The 18,446-nt window shown below is 49.8% G+C and overlaps 1 protein-coding gene and 1 long non-coding RNA gene across 4 annotated transcripts; one reads left to right on the forward strand and one right to left on the reverse strand.

Annotated features, from left to right (window-relative positions):
• On the forward strand, nt 1-4,677 carry LOC120789134. Of its 3 annotated transcripts, XR_005707338.1 has the most exons (5): nt 1-44; nt 170-302; nt 1,075-1,350; nt 4,203-4,290; nt 4,407-4,677. It is a non-coding gene; the product is annotated as an uncharacterized LOC120789134 (long non-coding RNA). The 3 variants fall into 3 exon arrangements; XR_005707337.1 differs by lacking the exon at nt 1-44 and having other exon boundaries at nt 90-302; XR_005707339.1 differs by lacking the exon at nt 1-44 and having other exon boundaries at nt 90-302; nt 1,274-1,350.
• Nucleotides 4,678-11,724: 7,047 nt separating this feature from the next.
• On the reverse strand, nt 11,725-14,465 carry nkx2.2b (NK2 homeobox 2b). The gene is made up of 3 exons (XM_040125929.1): nt 14,457-14,465; nt 13,054-13,456; nt 11,725-12,272 (listed from the first exon to the last, which is right to left on the reverse strand). The coding sequence occupies exons 1-3, from the start codon at nt 14,463-14,465 to the stop codon at nt 11,725-11,727; spliced, it is 960 nt and encodes a 319-aa protein (XP_039981863.1).
• Nucleotides 14,466-18,446: the final 3,981 nt, after the last annotated feature.

The raw sequence follows: 18,446 nt of genomic DNA on the forward strand, positions 1-18,446 counted from the left end.
CCTGAACATAACAGGGGCTGGATGCCGCGGTGCCCGCAGGCTCGGTAAAGTACCTCCGCTGCTGCCCTTTCCAGAGAGGGCCACGGGCCCCCGCACGGCGGTCCACGCGGCCCCTCGCTCTCTCACTCGTGTGTTTTTCCCTTTTTTGTTTTTGTGTTTTCGTCCGCAGGGCGAGTGCCGCGACGGCCCCGCTGGGATTTAGGGGCAGCCCTTGTCTACCTGCCCGCGGCGAGTGTCCTTCGGTGAGGAATCGGCTGCTTCGTTCACACCACGGCGGCTTTAACCGGCCCCGATGGTTTAAAGTAAGTCGCGGTCACCGGTTGTTCTTGGAGTGCGGGGGTCGCAGGAAGGCGCTGACGGGCTCCAACCCGCGGCCTGAGTTCGATTCCCCTCGGGTCAGATGCGCGGTAACGTTACCACATCGGAAGGTGTTGTGCCACGGACATCGCGCCTCTGACCTCCCTCTACCAGTTTTTTTTTTTTTTGCTTGGGGTCAAAGGTGCTGCAACCGGTTCTCTGTTTCCCGGGGTTTCCACACCGGGGAGCTCATGATGCGGAGCTCTACTCCAGCGACCGGTTGCCGTGTCCGTGTTGTGTGTAATAATGTTCCGGACTCAGAGTGGGTTCAGTGCATCAACACGATGTTTTACTTTTTCTTGACTCCCCTTCACCGGCTTTACCCTCCCACACTCCCGTCATATTTCCGACCTGGGCATCTTCTGTGACTGACAGCTGTCTTTATCTCCCCGGTACCGGTTTTTACTCGTTTATTTATTCTGAATATGGGGTTTTTAATAAGCTGGGGCCGAGGAAGAAATAAAGCCAGTGGCATTTCTTCCCCTCAACTTTTCAAGATGGGGCTGGAGAATCCCTTCAAACAGCATTTTAGGCTTTTGTGACTGAAAACAGTTGATTTGCATCCTGTTAAATTTCAAATAACTGTGTTTTTATTCATGTAGTGTTGGTCACTGAGATGTGGTTTCCAAAGGTACATCATTTGCATCTGAACTCCCCATTGAGCTCTTCAGCAGCCAATTACACCAACATTAAAATTTCTTTCTCTTTCCCTGAAAGCCACGGACCAAACCACCAAGAGCCCGGACCTCCAGTCCCCTCGCTTTCTCTCCTGCAGTCTGGTTTGATTTGGAGAAATGTGAAACACCATGAAATATGAGAGCGAGCGGCCGTAAATTGGAAGCGGCCTCGCGCACAAAGAGGAGAAATCTTTTCTGTGTTTGCAGGGACACATTCACGTCTTTCTTCCCTTTCAAAGGCTCCATCTCCAGATTTACATCCATCTGAAGCTGCTTCACTCGGCTCTGTAAAGATGAATGTCGCCAGGCTCTGAAGGTGAGTGAACTCCCTTCTTCCAGGTTTTTTTTTTTTTAAATATATATTTATATATATTATAATATAAAATCGTCCTGCAAGTCAGAGAAGGAAATCTTTTTTTTTTTCACGTCTGTTTTTCTGAGGAAGCAGCGGCGTCCTTGACCTCAGTTTTTCTGACTGAGAAGAGAGAGACTTTATCAAACCTTTCAAAGTGTTTGAGTTAATTTGCAGGTAAATCAGGACGGAGAAGAAGAAAAAAGAAGCAGCAGCCATGAGCTGAATATGAGCTGTTTCACTTCTGTTAGATCTGTCAGGGTTTTCTGGTTAGAAACGTTGACACATCTGCCCAGAGGATTTTACAGTTTTACTACGATATCACAGTGTGAGTCGACATTACTGTTGACACACACAGTACATCTGTAAACTGGATTTCGAGGGTCTGAGCGACGCTTCCTGTGATAAAACTGTGCATCTAAACTTGTGCTCCAGAATTAAACCTAAATCTTTGAGTTCGACCTGATGTGTCGCAGCCCGAGAGCTCTGACGCTTGTTGTCCTCCCTTTCACTTTATTGTACTGGAAATGTTGTGTTTTTAGAAAAACGGGTTTTCTTCTAATTCTGCATTTGCACCAAGCATCGGCCGAACGAAAACGATTTCCACGAGCAATGTTGGCCTGCGGGCACGTCGTCCCAAGGTTTCCTGGGTTTGCTTGAGAAGTGCAAAGGAGTGACAGCGCAGATAATTCTTCCCAAATCTACCGTACATCAGGCCATTTCCTTAGGCTCCGTTATCTCACCTCAAGTCTGAAATATTCCCTGCTGGAGGCAGGTCCACCGACACACGTCAGGCTGAATGACACTGAAGTAACTGGGTTTTTCGTTTTTGTTTTTCTTCAGCCCAAACCAAACAATGAGCCAGTTTCAACCCAAATGACATCAAAACGCTTTTCTTCGTTAAAAACCACCCTGCATATACACTCAGTTGTCAGTTTATTAGGAACAGCTCGCTAACACGAAGGCCGTCTAATACGAGGGTCCTGCAATAAATCCTCCTCTTTCAATGTTCAGTTCCTACTGAAACTGTTTTAGAGGCGATGGCTCGAGGTGGAGGCCGCAGCTTGTGGTGCTGTTGGGTTGTAGTTACACTGAGATGTGTTTGTAACAGTGAGACTGGCAAAATCAGGGGGACGACATATCCGAAACACCTGTCAGTATAAAAGTGTTTTATTTTATAGAGATGTGCCCAGGGTTGCGACATTGGGCAGACATTCCACGAGCGCCAAGCGGCTTTCGCCCGTCTCTTAACCGAGGGGAGAGGCCTCCGTCTGGACACTCTGCCAGGATCGGGTGGAGGGCTTCCCTCTGGAAGTTTCTCCCTTCTCCACACGGGATCTCTGGAGCTCAGGAGGTGACCGTCGGGTCCCTCGGTCCCTTCTCCCCTTCTCCCCCCCGGGCAGGCCGGCTCCAGAGTCCTGGTCGTTCCGAACTTCTTCCATTGAAGAATCGTGGAGGCGACTCTTCTCTTGGGAACCTCCAATGCAGCAGAATTTTTTTCTTTTTTTTCGTAGCCTTCCCCGGATCTGGTGCCTCAACACAATCCCGCCCCTGAGCTCTGCAGGTAAACCCTTCCACCTCTGATGTGCGCTGTCAGCTGTGAGACCTTTATACAGACAGGTGTGTGCCTTTCCAAACCACCTGAGTTCACCGCCGGCGGACTCCAGCCAAGGCGTAGAAACGGGAGGCACCTGAGCTAAAAATCGCAGCGAAGGCTCTGAATGCTAATGTCAACGTGATATTTCAGTTTTTGCTTTTTAATAAATTTGCAAAAATTTCTAAAATTCTCTTCTGGCTTTGTCATTATGGGAAATCGAGTGAAGCCTGACAAGTGGAAAAATTGAATTAAAACAATTTTAGCGTAAAGCTGCAACGTAACAAGACGTGAGAACAAGTGAAGGGGTCTGAAGAGTTTCTGAAAGCACCGTACGTCACCTTATAATCCTGTAATTCTGACCTTCACCAAGGCAGATTGCATCGTAGGGCTGTTGCGTTTGACCGTGTTAGCTTTTAGCCGCACGTCAGCGCTCTCTCGCGGCAAACCGTGACGTCTCTGAGTGGCCTAAAATGTCCCGAAAATAATTCTGAAAAACCGGGCCCGGCTGAGACGCGTTACCGTCTCCGCTGAAAGCGTAGAAATAAAGAAGGCGGAGCACGGGAGAGAAAGCAGACCCCGCTGCAGGAGACTCCAAAATATACCGGTCACAGTTACTTAGCAAAGGCGTCCAGTGGCATTGGCCCGGTCACGTGTAAATAGCGAAGTGCTCAGGAGATGCTGCCGTCACTTGTGGCATTAAAGGGACAAGATGTTCCACATTTTAGGACCAAGTCCGGCAGTGCTAGTCCACTGGTTCCTACTGGAGACGTAAATCTCTACAACAGCTCACAAACATATAGTTTCTTTTTTTTTTTTTTTTAAAGACTCATTAACTTCAAACTAAAACAGCTGCTCGCTGAAGTTTTTAATCAAACAAACAGGAGGACACAGTGCACTGGTTGGGGACTATTTTCAGCGGCGGATGAATCCACATTTGGTGCCTCTAGTGAGCAGGACGACTGCACCTTTTTTGCTTGAAGTCTGGCCTCTTTTTCTTTTTTTTCCCCAACTTCCCCTTCAAAGTTTTCCGGTGCCAGCCAGCTTTCCCGCTCCTTTGTGTGGGGCGTCACTACAACGCGCTGACTCAGACGCTTTAGTGTCTCTGCTCCTGTGTTTTTAATCCCCAGAAACTTTACGGGGAAACGGGGACGATTCTCTTTTTCACTGCAGCTCTGAAATTTCCAACCCAAAAATGTTTCTCTCCTTTTCTTGAGTCCAGGTTCTCGCATGGTGACAGTGGTGCTCTGAGCCAAACCAAGTGTGGCGTTGACTCATGTCTCTGACCGAAGCTGAAGGTGGGGTAGGAGGTGGGGGAGACACTTACTACACCCTCTATTTGTATGCATCTTTTTTTTTTTTTCCCCTCTCCCCTCCCTTTTACATTTCCTGCCTCGTCGTTTCCTTTCATTTCCCCCTTCTGCAGACTCTGGTCCTCCGCACGTCTCTGTGTCCGTCTCCCCTCAGTTTAATCCTTGGCTCTCTGGAGGAGCATTAGGCCAAGCAGCTGGGGCCCCTGAACGCCTCTTGAAAAAGCCAGTCCTCTCCAACCGGGAGGGGGGAGGAGGAGACGCCCAGACCACCTGGCTCCTGAAACGTAGAACAATCCACCAACCTACAAGTCCACACTGAGGGGAGGGGGGGACTGATGTGACGCACCCTCTGGTGGCCACAACTCCTGGGAACTAAAACAAGCGGTGTCCCAGTTCTGTCTTTCTTTCTAAGGAGATACTAGAAGCTGGAATAAAAAGGACAAAGCTCGTGTTATTCTGTGTTTTTTCTTGCTGTCAAAAAAAAAATCCCATAAAAAGACTTAAGTTGTTAAATATTTGTCAGTAAAGCTGAAGTTGAACACACTGACTAATGCTTTTCGTAATCCAGCCCCGGCAGTTTAGAACCGGGAGCAGCACCGTTCGAAGCCGAGGCAGATGTAGACGGAGAGGAGCGGCCTGCACGTGGTCCCGGGTCTTCAACCGAGGTCTCATTTTTCGGCTGAATCAAAAGTCCGTCCGGAGCTGTTGTCAGAGCAACAAGCCCCGTAAGTCCAGTCAGCTGGATCGCGGCCGAGGCGTTTCAGATCGAACCCCGAACATGAAGGAATCTTCAGACGTACCCTTAGGCTTTCTTAGACGTACCCTGAGGCTACTGCGGAGGGCTAGTTGTGGTGTTAGGAGAGAACACGCAGGTTACTGTAAAATCCCTACGATCTGTTGGCGCAATTATCACAATTAAATTTTCATGATATGCGGTTACCAAGGCGTGATAGAACAAAATAAGATTAAGGTGCATCAAATAAATTAGCACCGGCCCAGAAGGAACGAACTGATACTTTCTGCCAGTGTTTTCGCACGTTCACACTGGTACGCGCTGCCTCCGGGAAATAGCCGTATCCTCGCACTCTAAACCCTGAGCCCGACAACCAGCTCTCGGCGTCTCCCGCCTGCTCGGGTTTTAGAGAACTAACTGTCACGAAAGCCTGACAACTTGAAACAGTCTGAGAAACTCATTTGAGTATTCTGGGACGGAGCTTAGCTTTAAAGGGGCCCTTATGTAAGTTTTCTCTAACGCTAAACGAGGTCTCCTGCTGGGAGCTGGTGGTGGTGGTGGTGGTCGCCAGGAGCTCCAGCCGCCGTTGCGTTTACAAGACGAGGGGTTAGACCGCGTCCTCCGGACAGCGCTGCCTCTTCATCCTCTCACGTTGGACCGAGGACGGACCGGACGCCGCAGCGACGCGCTATCGGAGAGCGAAGAGACGGGCCAGCTGGTTAGCGTGCTAACCTCAGTAAAAGAAAAGAGGTGAAAGAAGTGTCTCTGCTGCTACCACCGCTGGCTTTATCATATACTCGGTTAGCAGTTTATTAGGTACACCTAGCTGGAATGAATGCGGTGGAAGACTACGGTCCTGCAGCCTCCGAAATGTTTCAGCAGTTTCAGCAAACGCTGACCAACAGTAAAACACGGAGGAGACTGGGAGCTGGTGTAAACGACGCAGGGTTGAAGACATTCACTAAGGGTTCTGGAGATAATGTGTATTCAACCCTAAATATACTGCACACACAGTGTGTTGTGGTGAGAAAATCATTGAACGTAAATATACCCGTGTTTTTGGGGAGCAGAGCCCCTGAACCTCAAAGCTTGACATTTTTAAAAAAAATGCATCCAGAAACATTTTGTTCGCAAGTTATTGAACTTGTTGCCCCGAATCCCGAAAGATCGGTTGGTTGTTCTTTATACAACATAACGTGTGTGTGTGTGTGCGTGTGAGAGAGAGTGTGTGCGTGTGAGAGAGAGTGTGTGTGTGTGTCATTAAAAAAAAAAAACCTACATGTCACATTTTTTCAGATTCAAACCAGCGAAACATGAGACACTCAAAATAAAACACTTCATTCACAATCAACCTTTTTTTTTTTATGTTGCTTCCTGTGATATTTTATATTTTTCTTTCTTTCTCTATTTTTCTTTTTTCTTTCTTCTTTTTTTTTTTTTTTTTTTTTTTTCATCAAGGTTACATCGTGGTCACACATTTCAGCCTGTACCTGTGGGGGGGGGGGGGGGTGGAGAAAGCCTCCATCTTGACCTGGTTACAGTGCGCAGGGAAAAGGTCAGAGGTCACGCGTCCAGAAGTGGTCTTCAGAAATCATTCAGCGTGTTTGCCTGCAGGTCGACGGAGGTCAAGGCGCCGTCACTGCGCCACTTGGCTGCTAAAGACACATTAAGAAACATGGGAAACACTCGTACGTCTGCAGCTCAGTGCGTGAGTGTGTGTGTGTGTGTGTGTGTGCGTGTGTGTGTGTGTGCGCCTGCGTGCGGAGCTCTCTGCTGAGTGTTTAAGTGATGCTGAGACACACTGGAGCTCCACAGCGCCATCATGAGGTTGGTCTCATTTTTATTAATGAATTATAAGTGAGCTCAACATCGACTGAAGAGATTAAATATTAAATAATTTTAATCTGTGTTGCAAAACTTTATTATAATAATCTAAATAGTAGATTTTTTTTGAGGTACTTGTACTCGATCACTTCCCTTTTCTGCTAGTTTACACTTCTACTCTACTTTGGTTCAGATGGAAACATTGTGGTTTTTACTCCAATGCAGTTACTTGAGAGAACAAAACTCAACTTCCGGTTCAAAGCCGTGACGAGCTTACGTTTGTCACACGGCGGAAAGATTGACCCCTTACAAAAAATAAGACATCAACCCCGAACCTCTAATGCTTTCATTTAATCAACTGGCCCCATGTTTCACACACAGAAATAAAAAAATTGGAGAAAAGTCCAAAAAGTAAATCGAGACTTTGTTTTTTCTTCTCTCCTCTCCCATAAATCCTCTCGTGACCCCTCAGGTTTTCCTGGTGACCCTTTACATTGGCCTCAGGTTTTTGCATGTTGAGTACTTTTACCTAGGATACTCTAAGTACATTTAGCTGATGATACTTTTGTACTTAAGTAGTATTTTGATTCTGCAGGACTTTTACTTGTAATGGAGTATTTTCAAGTTGTTTTTTTTTTTACTGAAGTGAAGGATCTGAGTGGTTCTTCCACCACTGGGAAACCACAAACCCCCTTTTAGTCTGATCAGCCTCGCTGCTTCTGACTGACTGACTGACGGACGTACGTGACCCTTTTCTCTTCTGTCCTCATGCATTGGGAGAAATGAAAAACAAACACTTTCAGTCTGCAAAACAGCAAATTGGTGCTCCAACAGGTGGTGTTTCCAAAAAAAAAAAAGAGGATTTCAGGATTGAAGTTTTCATAGCAGAGCTTCGGTCTGCGAAATTCTCAAGACAAAGCGCTGCACTCGGAACTTCAGCCTCGAAACCTCAAACAGCAAAGAGCCGAAACACGTGAATACGTCTGAGTTCTCATGGTCGTGGCATTTTAAAGTAAAACGAGACTGATTCTAATCGAACCAGCGTCTGTTCATTTCCTCAGGGCTACAGCAGAGGTCAGACTTTCAAACGGTGACGGCTGCCGTGCTGTTTTCATTTGCTTGCTTTATTATTATTGTTACAGAGTCTGACTTCACCATAAGTGCGACATTCATACGGGATGAAATAATGTCTGTGGCTGTTCTTCACTGCATCCGCTGACTATTTCTGTTCCGCATCCACCACAAAGTCGGTTTTGACTCAGGGCACCAGGCCCTGTGGTGGGGGGGGCAGCTCGGCGTTGACCCACGGAGGCCAACGGGCCCTTTTTCACAGCAGACATCCTGACCTGTCCCAGTGGGGGGGGGGGCACAAGCGTTAGTCGCCTCCGTTAACCATGGCTCTGCCCCACAGCTGGACCCCGCAGCTGGATTCCGCCGTCGGCCATGCGACGGTTTACCCCCGGACCTTTTCCCACCGTCACCTGGCTCTTTCGCCTTCTTCAGTCAAGCTGTGTGTGTGTGTGTGTGTGTGTGTGTGTGTGTGTGTGTGTGTGTGTGTGTGTGTGTCATTTGCACTCCAGGCCAGCAGGGAGCGACATGTGGCTACGGTGGTGGCAGAAGACCCCCCCCCCCGACCCGACCAGCCCCGGTGCACTGAGCTGGTGCACGGGGGGGAAGACCCCCACTTGTGACGGCCCCGAGTCCCGCACCCAGAAACCACCTGCTGCAGGTCAGTGTGTGTCCACGGAGGCCGTTCGCTTGCCAGTGGGGGGGGGGGGGGGGTCACGACATCGCACCACGTGATTTAATGAGGCCGCGCGCCCCGTTAATGCCGGCAACACTTTTTTGTGTCATGTTGCGGGAAAATCGCGACTTCACAGTTTAAGACATTAAACTCGGTCCGGGTTTTCAGGCCTTTCGGGGAGCGGGGCCTGGGTGTGTGTGTGTGTGTGTGTGTGTGTGTGTCCTGGCGGAGCCGCGCTTTTAGCCGAGCCTCTGCTGCCCCCTGCCGGCCGCGTGGAGTCTGACCTCAGTTCCCGGCGTCGGGTCAAGTTACAGCGACGTCTCAGAAATAACGGAAAAAGGTCTGAGACCACGACGTGTTGGTTTTTGTGTGTTTGATAAACAAACCGGGCCAAGTAACGGAGGGACGGAGTCACTGCGAGGGACCGAAGGGACAAGTGGCAGGACACTGAAGCGGGACCCGGGTCGTGTCAGGACGCAAAACCAGGCTGATGGCGCTCGTTTCCCCGAATGAAGATATTTCCAGACGGGATTTAAAAAAGAGAAGAGCTTGACTAAATCAGTCAAATCATCAAATACCAAAACTCCGAACTGCAGCTCGTTGTCCGAACTCTCCTCCACGCGCCGCGGTCTCGACAGGGCCGCTCCGCTCCCGTGGAGTCTGGTCTCGATGCACCGGGGACGGTTTTCTGGAACATGCTGTGTATTTACACCTAAAGGTAGACTGTCATTGGCTTTGCCCGCGGGTTGAGTTTAGAGACGCTCGCTCTCACACGCGCGCACACACACACACACACAGCACTTGTTAGTGGGAGACTGGTTTTTTTTGGTGTCTTTTCATGGGGTTTGCTGACGGTAAGAAAAATAGAGAAAATCTCCGGACTTGTCCTTTAATTGATAAAATGTTAAATGGGCTGAAACAAGGAAAAAACAAAAACCACCAGACTGGTCCTTTAAACTCCAAAGCTCGTGTGTGGGTTTTTTCATCCCTGCGTCGTCTTCCTCCTCCTCCTCCTCCTCCTTTTCTTCCTCTTCACCTCTTTTATAGCAGCAGGTGACACATTATAACTGTCCCGAAGCTCTGCCCCCCCACACCCCCCCAGCCCGACATCATCCCTCTGAGATGAGCTGTGACCTCCGACACCAACACACACACACTTACACTCTTCCCCTCCCACCCCGACCCGCCCCAAAGGCGCGCACACACACACGCACACACACTGGGTGTGTGTGTGTGTGTATGTGTGTTGGGGGGGGGTCTTTCTTTCCTTTCCTTGTCTCAACACAGTGAATGGCTGGTTCTTCCTGTGCCCAGTGAAGTCGTGTCCTGCTGCTGAGACGTTCAGTGGCGTGTAAAAGGGAACTCCGATGTTCAGCCTGACGACACTGAAAACCACAAACTGACCGGCAGACTTGAGTCTCCAAGGTGAAACCGGCTCCGCACCTGCACCCGGCCGATGCTGTTAATGAGCATCAGACACGTTGCACTTTTCAAAAGTCCCGCTCAGGCGATGGGATATTTATCGATCCTGCCGCCGCCGCCGCTCACCGGAGAACAAGGGATCGGTTCTGTGCTCGGACACGTTCACCGAGCTCATTCAAAACCCGACCCTGATCCGGCAGCAGCGCGAGAGCCCGTTACGGAGAACCTTGGCACGCGGAACTGCCACGGGGGGAACCCCGACCTTATAGTGTCCCGCCGCCTGACTGAGACCTCGGTAATGACGTCGAATCCCCCCCGGAAGTCGTAGCTTGGGGTTCCTGCGCACGGAGCCACCGCGGGAACCCAGAGACCGTCAGCTGAAAGGAGCAACTTTTTTATTTTTATTTTTTTGCAGAGCTTTAGATGAGAAGATCAAACCCACATTTCCCCTTTCGATGGGGAGATGTGGTGTCAGTCCTCTCCGCGAACTCTTCCCCCAGATATCGAACTTTTAAGATTGACCCCCCCCCAAAAAAAAAAAAATACACCATGTGAGATTAATTTCAGGCGGAACAACGAAGGACTTCACCTTTTTAAATGTCTGATCAAGTCACTTTCTACATCGAGCCTTTAGTGTCTGTTCTCACGATCCCACACGAGTGTAGGACCCCGTGGTTCCCTTTTAAAACGGGGGCAATATTTACCTCGTGGCCCCCTGCTCCCATGGCCACGGGTTACCCCCCCCCCCTCTCAGATTGTTTCTTTTTGAGGATTTTATGGGACCTGCAAAATGTTAAAAATATCCAGCTATTTTACCTGACCCCCCCCCCCCCAAGTTGGCTTTAAAGTTTATAGCGACTATAACATCAGTGAATATTGTCCAAGTCCATCTACAGGCTGGATAATGAAGCCAGAAAACGCCCCCAACATGCACGAAACCATTCACAAAATGTAAATTATTGATTTAAAACAAACCCCCCCCCAAATGTCGCGCGAAGAAACGCGTGTTCGCGTCAGGGCGACCGCGGCTCTGAGCCGCTTCGCTGCGGGACGAAATGAAACCGCTCACACCTGCTCCGACCTTTATTCACCGTCATAAATATCCAGCTTATTACAAAACAGCTCACGTCCACATTATAAATAGATTTAGAAAACACGGGCAAAAACGTCCTGCGGCGGGAGAAGGCGACTCTTCCGCAGCGACACACAACGAAAACGGCAACAAGTAGAAAAATCACAGAGTTCCCAGTCACAGATGGAGCGAACCGGACTTTCGGTTGCACCGGTTTTACGAACAGTTCGACTCCAGTCCCTCTGTCCGGGTGTTCGACGACAAGCAGCGCGGGAAGAGCGTGTGTTTTTCTGGAGAAGGATGAAAATGAAAATCAGCAGATTTTCCATATGAGAGAAAAACATTCCCTTTTTTTTTTTTAGGGGAATTCGCCTTTAAACGAGTAAATGGTCTGAAAACTGGTCTTGTGAACCAGAAGAGGCTGAAAACTAAATCAGAGAATCGACAGTTTTAAAGGGAAAGGGACACACGTGAAATGTGCCAAACTCCATTCAGAAAAAGGCAGAATTTTCTCGGTCTTTGAACAGTGTCACTAATCGTTTTTGTTTTGGGGTTTTTTTTTTCGTTTTTTTGTCTAAGGCCCAACACCAGCTTATAGCCTGGACCCTTTTAGTACTTTTGAGTCTTGGTCCGGCTTCACCAGCTCCAGTGGTACATGTGCGCCAGCTGCTGCACCCCCGGGTGATGCTGGGGCAGCCCGGGGTGCTCCGGTCCGTAGGCGGGGTGCAGCAGAGGGGAGTAGGCACACAGAGGCAGGGTCAGGCCGGACCTGAAGGGCGCCTCCAGGTCCTGCGCTAGGATCCGGTCGCAGGGCTTCCCGTCCCGCACCAGGACCGGGATGGCGACCCGGCGAGCCGGCAGCAGCTGCAGCGCCTCCAGGCTGCGCTCGGCCCGGGCGCGCTTCATCTTGTAGCGGTGGTTCTGGAACCAGATCTTGACCTGGTTCGGGGTGAGGCGGATCATCCCGGCCAGGTGCTCCCTCTCCGGGGCGGACAGGTAGCGCTGCTGCCGGAAGCGGCGCTCCAGCTCGAAGGTCTGCGCCTTGGAGAACAGCACCCGCCGCTTCCTGCCGCGGCCCTTCTGCGCCTCTCCGCCCGCTGGGTCCCGCTCTGCATCCGGGGTCTTGTCCGCGGAGAGCCCGGGGAATTTCGGCTCGGTGCGGGACTTTAAGGAGAGGCCGTGTACTGCAGGGCGAGATGACAAGTAATCTGATTACTCTCTGAACGCCACAGAAACAGACTGTGGAGCTCAAAGAAACTTCCACCACAAGTCATTTCTTTCACAAGAATCTTTTCCACAGACTTCAATTTACTTTTACATTTTTTTAAAGCTACAACAAACAATCCCAGCCCAGATGTTTCCCTTACGCCCCAGAAAACCAGCTCCGCGCCATGCGGAACTCCCTTCGCAAAAAGACCGTTTTTAGGTTCGACGCGCGTCCGGATGGTTGGACAGCTCCCCCCCCGGCTCTCGTCCTTCAGACAGGACAGAAGCGAAACATCAGCAGCCGTTTGGAACCGTGCGACCGAGTTTACCGGTTAACGTCAACCACGAGGCGATTGTTTAATTCGCAGAAGGGGGAGAGCACCGCGTAAATCGTCGCACCGCGAGGGAGACGGGGAGACGGCATCCAGTTACGCGCAGGGGGGCGCGGGGGTTGCGAGGCTGTCCGGGCAGAAGTGAAGACCGTCCGGATGATCGGGGGTCATTTTCACGACCTCACTGATGAAACTGAAGAGGCCTTTACCGGACGTCTGAAGTCGACGTCGACGGTTTGGCGGATTAACAGAGTTTTGTAGCGATCGCCTGCTCGTGCTCAATTACGCACGAGCAGGAGAGCGTCGGATTCAACGTAGTCGGAGCCAGAAATGAGATCAAATGAATGAGCGTAATAAGTTTTACATTTTTACGTTTAAAGAAAAAAGCAAACCCCCCAAATCTCCCCACATGAGAAGTGCAGGTTACCGGGTCCGCGGCTCCACCTGCCGAGGCTCCCGACGCCGCGCTCACACAGATCCCGGCCGCAAAGCTCCAACTCCTGCGGGTTTCCCGAGCCGGAGCCCTCCGCGGATGCCTCCTCGGCGTCGTCCTCCTCCGCCCCCTCGGTCCCGGAGCCGCCGCGTCCCCCCGTCGTGTCGGGGAGATCCAGGATGTCCCGCACGGAGAATCCCGTTTTTGTGCTGGTGCCAAAGGACATGAGCGCCGGGGTGGCGGGGGTCGGGGTGGGGCGGGGTGGGGACGAGGGTAGAGGCAGGAAAAGTTCCAGGTTTGTGTCGGCGACGAAGCGCCGGCTGCAGCCCGTTAGAGAGGAGCGGACAGTGGAGGGTCCGCGTCCATGAATGCCGTTAAATGGAGCGGGAGCCCGGAGCTGCGCGGGCCGACCGGAGAGGGTTCAACAGCATGAAAAATACATGAGGGGAAGACATTAAGAGTGTGTGTCCTCCGTCCCTTTTTAACGACCTGCGCGTGTGCGTGTGTGTGTGAGAGAGAGAGAGGCGTTAAAAGGGACGCAGGCGGGTCCCGGGAATCAAGTGGACGAGGGTGTGAAGAAGAAGAAGAAGAAAAAAAAAGATGTTCAGGGAGGAGATGAATGTGTAATGATGGAGGCTCAGGAGAAAAAAAAAAAGGAAAGAGTCATTTCCATCCATCGGCCACTGATCCGCCTCCTGACCGCGTGTTTACCGAAGAACCGGAGCCTCCGGAGTTTCTAAAAAAAAAAAACCCGAGAAGGAAAAACTCACCGAGACTCGACACGTTTATCGGCATCAATAGTATTTATTGGTCCCGCGCGACACACGTCGGATGAGACCTGCTCGTTGAAAACAGAAACACTCCGCTCGCAATAGACCGGACGAGACACCTGCGGCCGGAGGAACCGTGAAGGGCTCGTTACGGAGAACCGAACCCCGGAACAAACGGCCTCGTTTGCAGATGCGGTTTTAGGGTCAAATACACAGTTAAGCTCGTGAGGAAGAAAGACCAGTGGGCCCCCCCCAGAGGTTCACATTAAAACGAATGACAACGGGGGGAAAACTCCAGAGGATGCGGCCTCCGAGTCTCCGGCCCAACAAATGCAGGAGAGTCCAGGTCCCTCGTGTAATTAAAGGTTTCAAAACGCTGAAATGTTGAACGCAACCATCTGCAGTCACACAAAAAACTGACTTTTTTTTTTATTTTATTTTTATTTTTCTAGCAGGTCCAAACTGCCTTGAGAAATCACTACATTTAAGGTGATTGTCGTGGCTCAAACGGCGTCTCGGCGCGTTTCCGTGTTTGTTGTGGGGATTAACTGAGGATGAGGAGGCGCAGTGTTTTCGCTCCGGCTGATGGACTGACTCCGAGTGCGTCAGCCCGGTAATCTCTCTAACCACTGTCATCCCTCCGCAATTCGTCGCGTCCTGGTGTCGCGCTGCCGTTTCGCTGCCATATTATCTCTGATTCGAGAGGCCGGTTGAGCCGCAAACCGAACAAACTCCGGCCTTTTCATTTCACGACGTTTGGGGGGGAAACGTCTTGTTTTAAGATGGACACCGAGATGGTTTCATCTGTGTGTCTGGTGTTTTGTGAGTGTGTGTGTGTGTATGACCGTGTAAACACACACACACACACACACGTACACAGATTGCCTTTTTTTTTTTTTTTTTTTTTTGACTGGGGGCTGCAAAATGAACTTCAGCCGGACGCCCCGCACACATCTGTTGCATCTGCATTGCTTGTCTGCACGTAACGGCGTCTACCTGCAAGGTCCCTGGTAGGTAAGTAGCAGGGAGAGGCGGCGAGTCCGGGACGGGATCAGGGGGGGGCGGCCAGCCCGGCTCGGTCCACACTGGCAGCCCCGAAGCTCACCGGTTAACGTGCGGGTCGTTTTGTTTGTTTTAATCCGTGCACGAGCAGAACAGTGTCGTTCTGTGCAGCGTCTCCGGCTGTAGTGTAGGTTCACAGGTGCAGCGGCGTGGAGCATAAATCTGCCCCCCCCCATTCGAGGTCCACCCAAAGTCCTCGTCCTCAGCATCCGCACTGCTACCGGGTCTGCTAGGCCACTGCAGGACTGGACTGAGCCGTCGGTGTCTCTCAGAGGGGACGAGGCTCTAACGTCGTTTTAGGTTCAAAAACGGTCAAAGTATCAGCTCAGCTAACAGTGATAATTTACTTACGATGCTAATAATGTCAAATTGCAGAAGAAAGAAAAAAACCCACTTGTAATTCCAGGATTTTCGGGGACCCGGGTACCTAGGGTCCATCCCCAAGACCGGCCCTGCTGTGCTTGGCACGACATGGCTCAGGTGATTCGTTGGAACAAATGAGCAGGACGGAGCAACATTTAGCAGCTGAGAGCAGGGATGCAGCTCTTAAAGCGCCTAGATGGAGTTTTCCAGCGGCTCCTCTGTGCAGCTCTGTTGTTCTGCAGCTGCAGGTTTGGGTTTTGGTCTCTGGCACAGTCACCGCGGCACCGAACCTGGCGACCCCGGACGTGAGGACGAGGCCTCAGGGAGCTGCACCCAGTCACTGCTCCCTCCGGGAATAGCTCCGGCAGGCGGCTCCTCCTGTGGCCCCGGCTGTTGTCTTTACATTTCCGGGTCGTGCGTTGGATGAAACAAACCGGATGAAACACGGTGGTCAGTGAGTTTTAGTGGTGCTGCTAGGTGTGTGTGTGGAGAGAACCGGGCTAGCGGTTTGCACCGGTTTCCAGTCTTTATGCTAAGCTAAGCTAACCACACCCTGAGTCACACGAGACCGATACCTTCTCCCAGAAAGCGGCCAAACCAAACCCGGGCCACGGAGGAGGCGGAGTGGAGGACCGTGTTTTGCTCTCGGGCTCGAAGGGTTTGTTTCGGCGCTGAGCTTGTTACAGGCAGTTCTCTACACATTCTCCACTCAACCAGTCACCGACAGTTGATCGACGGCTAATCTGAGACTCGCTAAACGAGCGAAAAACTCTGGTCCCAGTCGCTTCAGGGCGGAGATTTGCCGGTTTTCTCTCGGAGGTTTTGTCTGCGGTCGATCAAACCTAACAAACACGGTGAAGGGACCAAAGGTGACAGCTGGTCGTTGTTTTCCACATTTTATCGATGAAATAAGTTTAGAGCCGCAGCAACTAGTCCATTAATCGATTAATCGGGAACAAAGTTCAGTTCTTCTAATCAATTAATCGCTCAACCACAAGCACAATTGTCGTACATGTGATGAAGAAACAGCGAGGGACATTCTTCACCGTTTCCTGGTGTTTTTACACCAAAAGATTAATTGATTAATCAAGAAAAGGAAGCAGCAGATTCATCGATGATAAAATAATCATTAGTTGCAGCCCTAAGACAAATAGTGGATAAAGAAAATAATGGTTATTTGTGAATGTTCCATCTTCCATGTGTCTTGTCTCGTGTTCTTAATAATCTTAGTTGTAGCAGAATGGACATAAAATCAGTGCAAAAAACCAGTCGCTCCCCAACCAGACTCCCTTTGGATTTTTGTTGTTTTTTTGGTCCATCTCTAGGAGGCAGGGTTTCTATGTCTGGTTGAGTTTTGGTTTCCAGTTTGCTGTGTGTCTGTGTGATGTGTGTGACAATGAGTTGAGCTCGCTCTTTCTCTCTCTCTCTGTGTGTGTGTGTGTGTGCGTGTGTGTGTGTGTGTTGGATCCTGCTGGGTGGTCGAACTCTGCAAACAAACACACGACTAGCCGACGGCCACAAAGACGTGCAGCCTCCACATTTATCCCATTTATTCCCCCTGAACACTTTATAATGACCCGACTGACACACACACACACACACACACACACACTCTGCTGGGAATACATGTGAGGCTACTGGGAGTTGTCATGGTATTCAGACTTCAATAGACTGTCTTCTATATTCATGACCACACACACACACACACACACACAAAGCAGTTTAGCCCATTTCCACTGGTCGACATCTACACGATTTAAACAAAATTAACGGAATAAAACTTGAAAATAATTTTACTTAATTAACTTAATAAATTTGTCTTGAAACACAGAACCAACCTAATAACATTATGGATTTACAAAATGTAATAAATTAGAATAAAAACATATTAATTTGATTTAATTTAAATATGAAAACAAAGATTTTAATGAAATAAGATAAAATAAATTGAAAATAAATAGAAAGAAAATAGAATATACAAAAACTAGGATACCAAAAATAAATTAAGAGAAAATGAAAATTAAAGGAAACTACTAAGAGAAAATTAATAAAAGAAATGAAAATGTAATATAACAAAAAAGAAAATAACACATTTAACCGAAAGCAGACTAAAATAAAAATGGCATAAAAAATGTAAAAGATCAAATAAAAAAGTTAAATCAAATGAAAGTGTTATCGACGGGACCCAGATTCAGTTGCAAAGACTCCGTTTTATTCCGGTCAGAAACAAGTGGTTTTGGTTTTGTGTCCTTCAGGATCCGGTCTCTGCTGAAGTCTTGAAGTTGCTTTGGCCGAGCAGCTTCCTCCTTTTCAGATTTATAGTCTGTTTTATATAAATTTCATCGAAGAAATGCATTTTCCTGTTCTCACCGTGGGCACAGTCACAGCCTCCGGAGTGAAACCCCCTTCAAAACCTGTTCTCTGGGCTCTGTTTCCCCTCCTCAGAGTTTCCTTTTCAGGGCCCCCCCCCCCCACTGTGTCTCAGTCATCGCACCCGTGGACCGGCACCAGCTCCCACACTCCAGGCCGAAAAGAACGGGTGGACAGAGAGGTGGAGACGCACCTCCCGGGACTGCTCGGTGGATTAAAAAGGGGGGTCTCCCCGTCCGGTGACGCGGCCGAGGACCAAATCGGGGTCCCCCGGAAACCGAGGTGTCCTAAAAGCGCTGAACCGGATCTCGGTCCCCGCAGATCACCACCCTTTAATCTGAGAAAATGGCAGCTTTAACCAGACTCGGCTCCGTCCACCTGTCGGCCCACCTGACCCCCTGCTCAACCCTGAGCTCAGACTGCCCCCTGCTGTCTGAGCGGGGAACTGCGGCTCAACGCGGATTTTAAAAACGGCAACAACACACGGCTCCAGCAGCAGGTCGTGTGGGTGTGGATTTTTACAACTTCTCTCTGAGGCCGAAAACCATAAACAAACAGTGTAAAGACATTGTGAGAGAGAAGTCGAAGAAAATGTCCGAACAGAACAAAATATGTGCGGAAATCAGATTTTTCTGTTTTGTTGGTTTGGATTTTCTACCAAAAAAAAAATAAAATAAAAACTGGAGGCGGCTTCGAGTTTTATTGTGGATCATAACCAGACTACTTATGATGCCTTGGTTCTTATTTTATTTTGAAAATGTTGGCAGGAAATTGTGTGTGCAATCACCCAAAAATGACAATTTCACATTCTGTCACTTCTCC

The sequence above is a fragment of the Xiphias gladius genome, chromosome 4 (assembly GCF_016859285.1).
Source record: "Xiphias gladius isolate SHS-SW01 ecotype Sanya breed wild chromosome 4, ASM1685928v1, whole genome shotgun sequence".
Lineage (NCBI taxonomy): Eukaryota > Metazoa > Chordata > Actinopteri > Istiophoriformes > Xiphiidae > Xiphias > Xiphias gladius.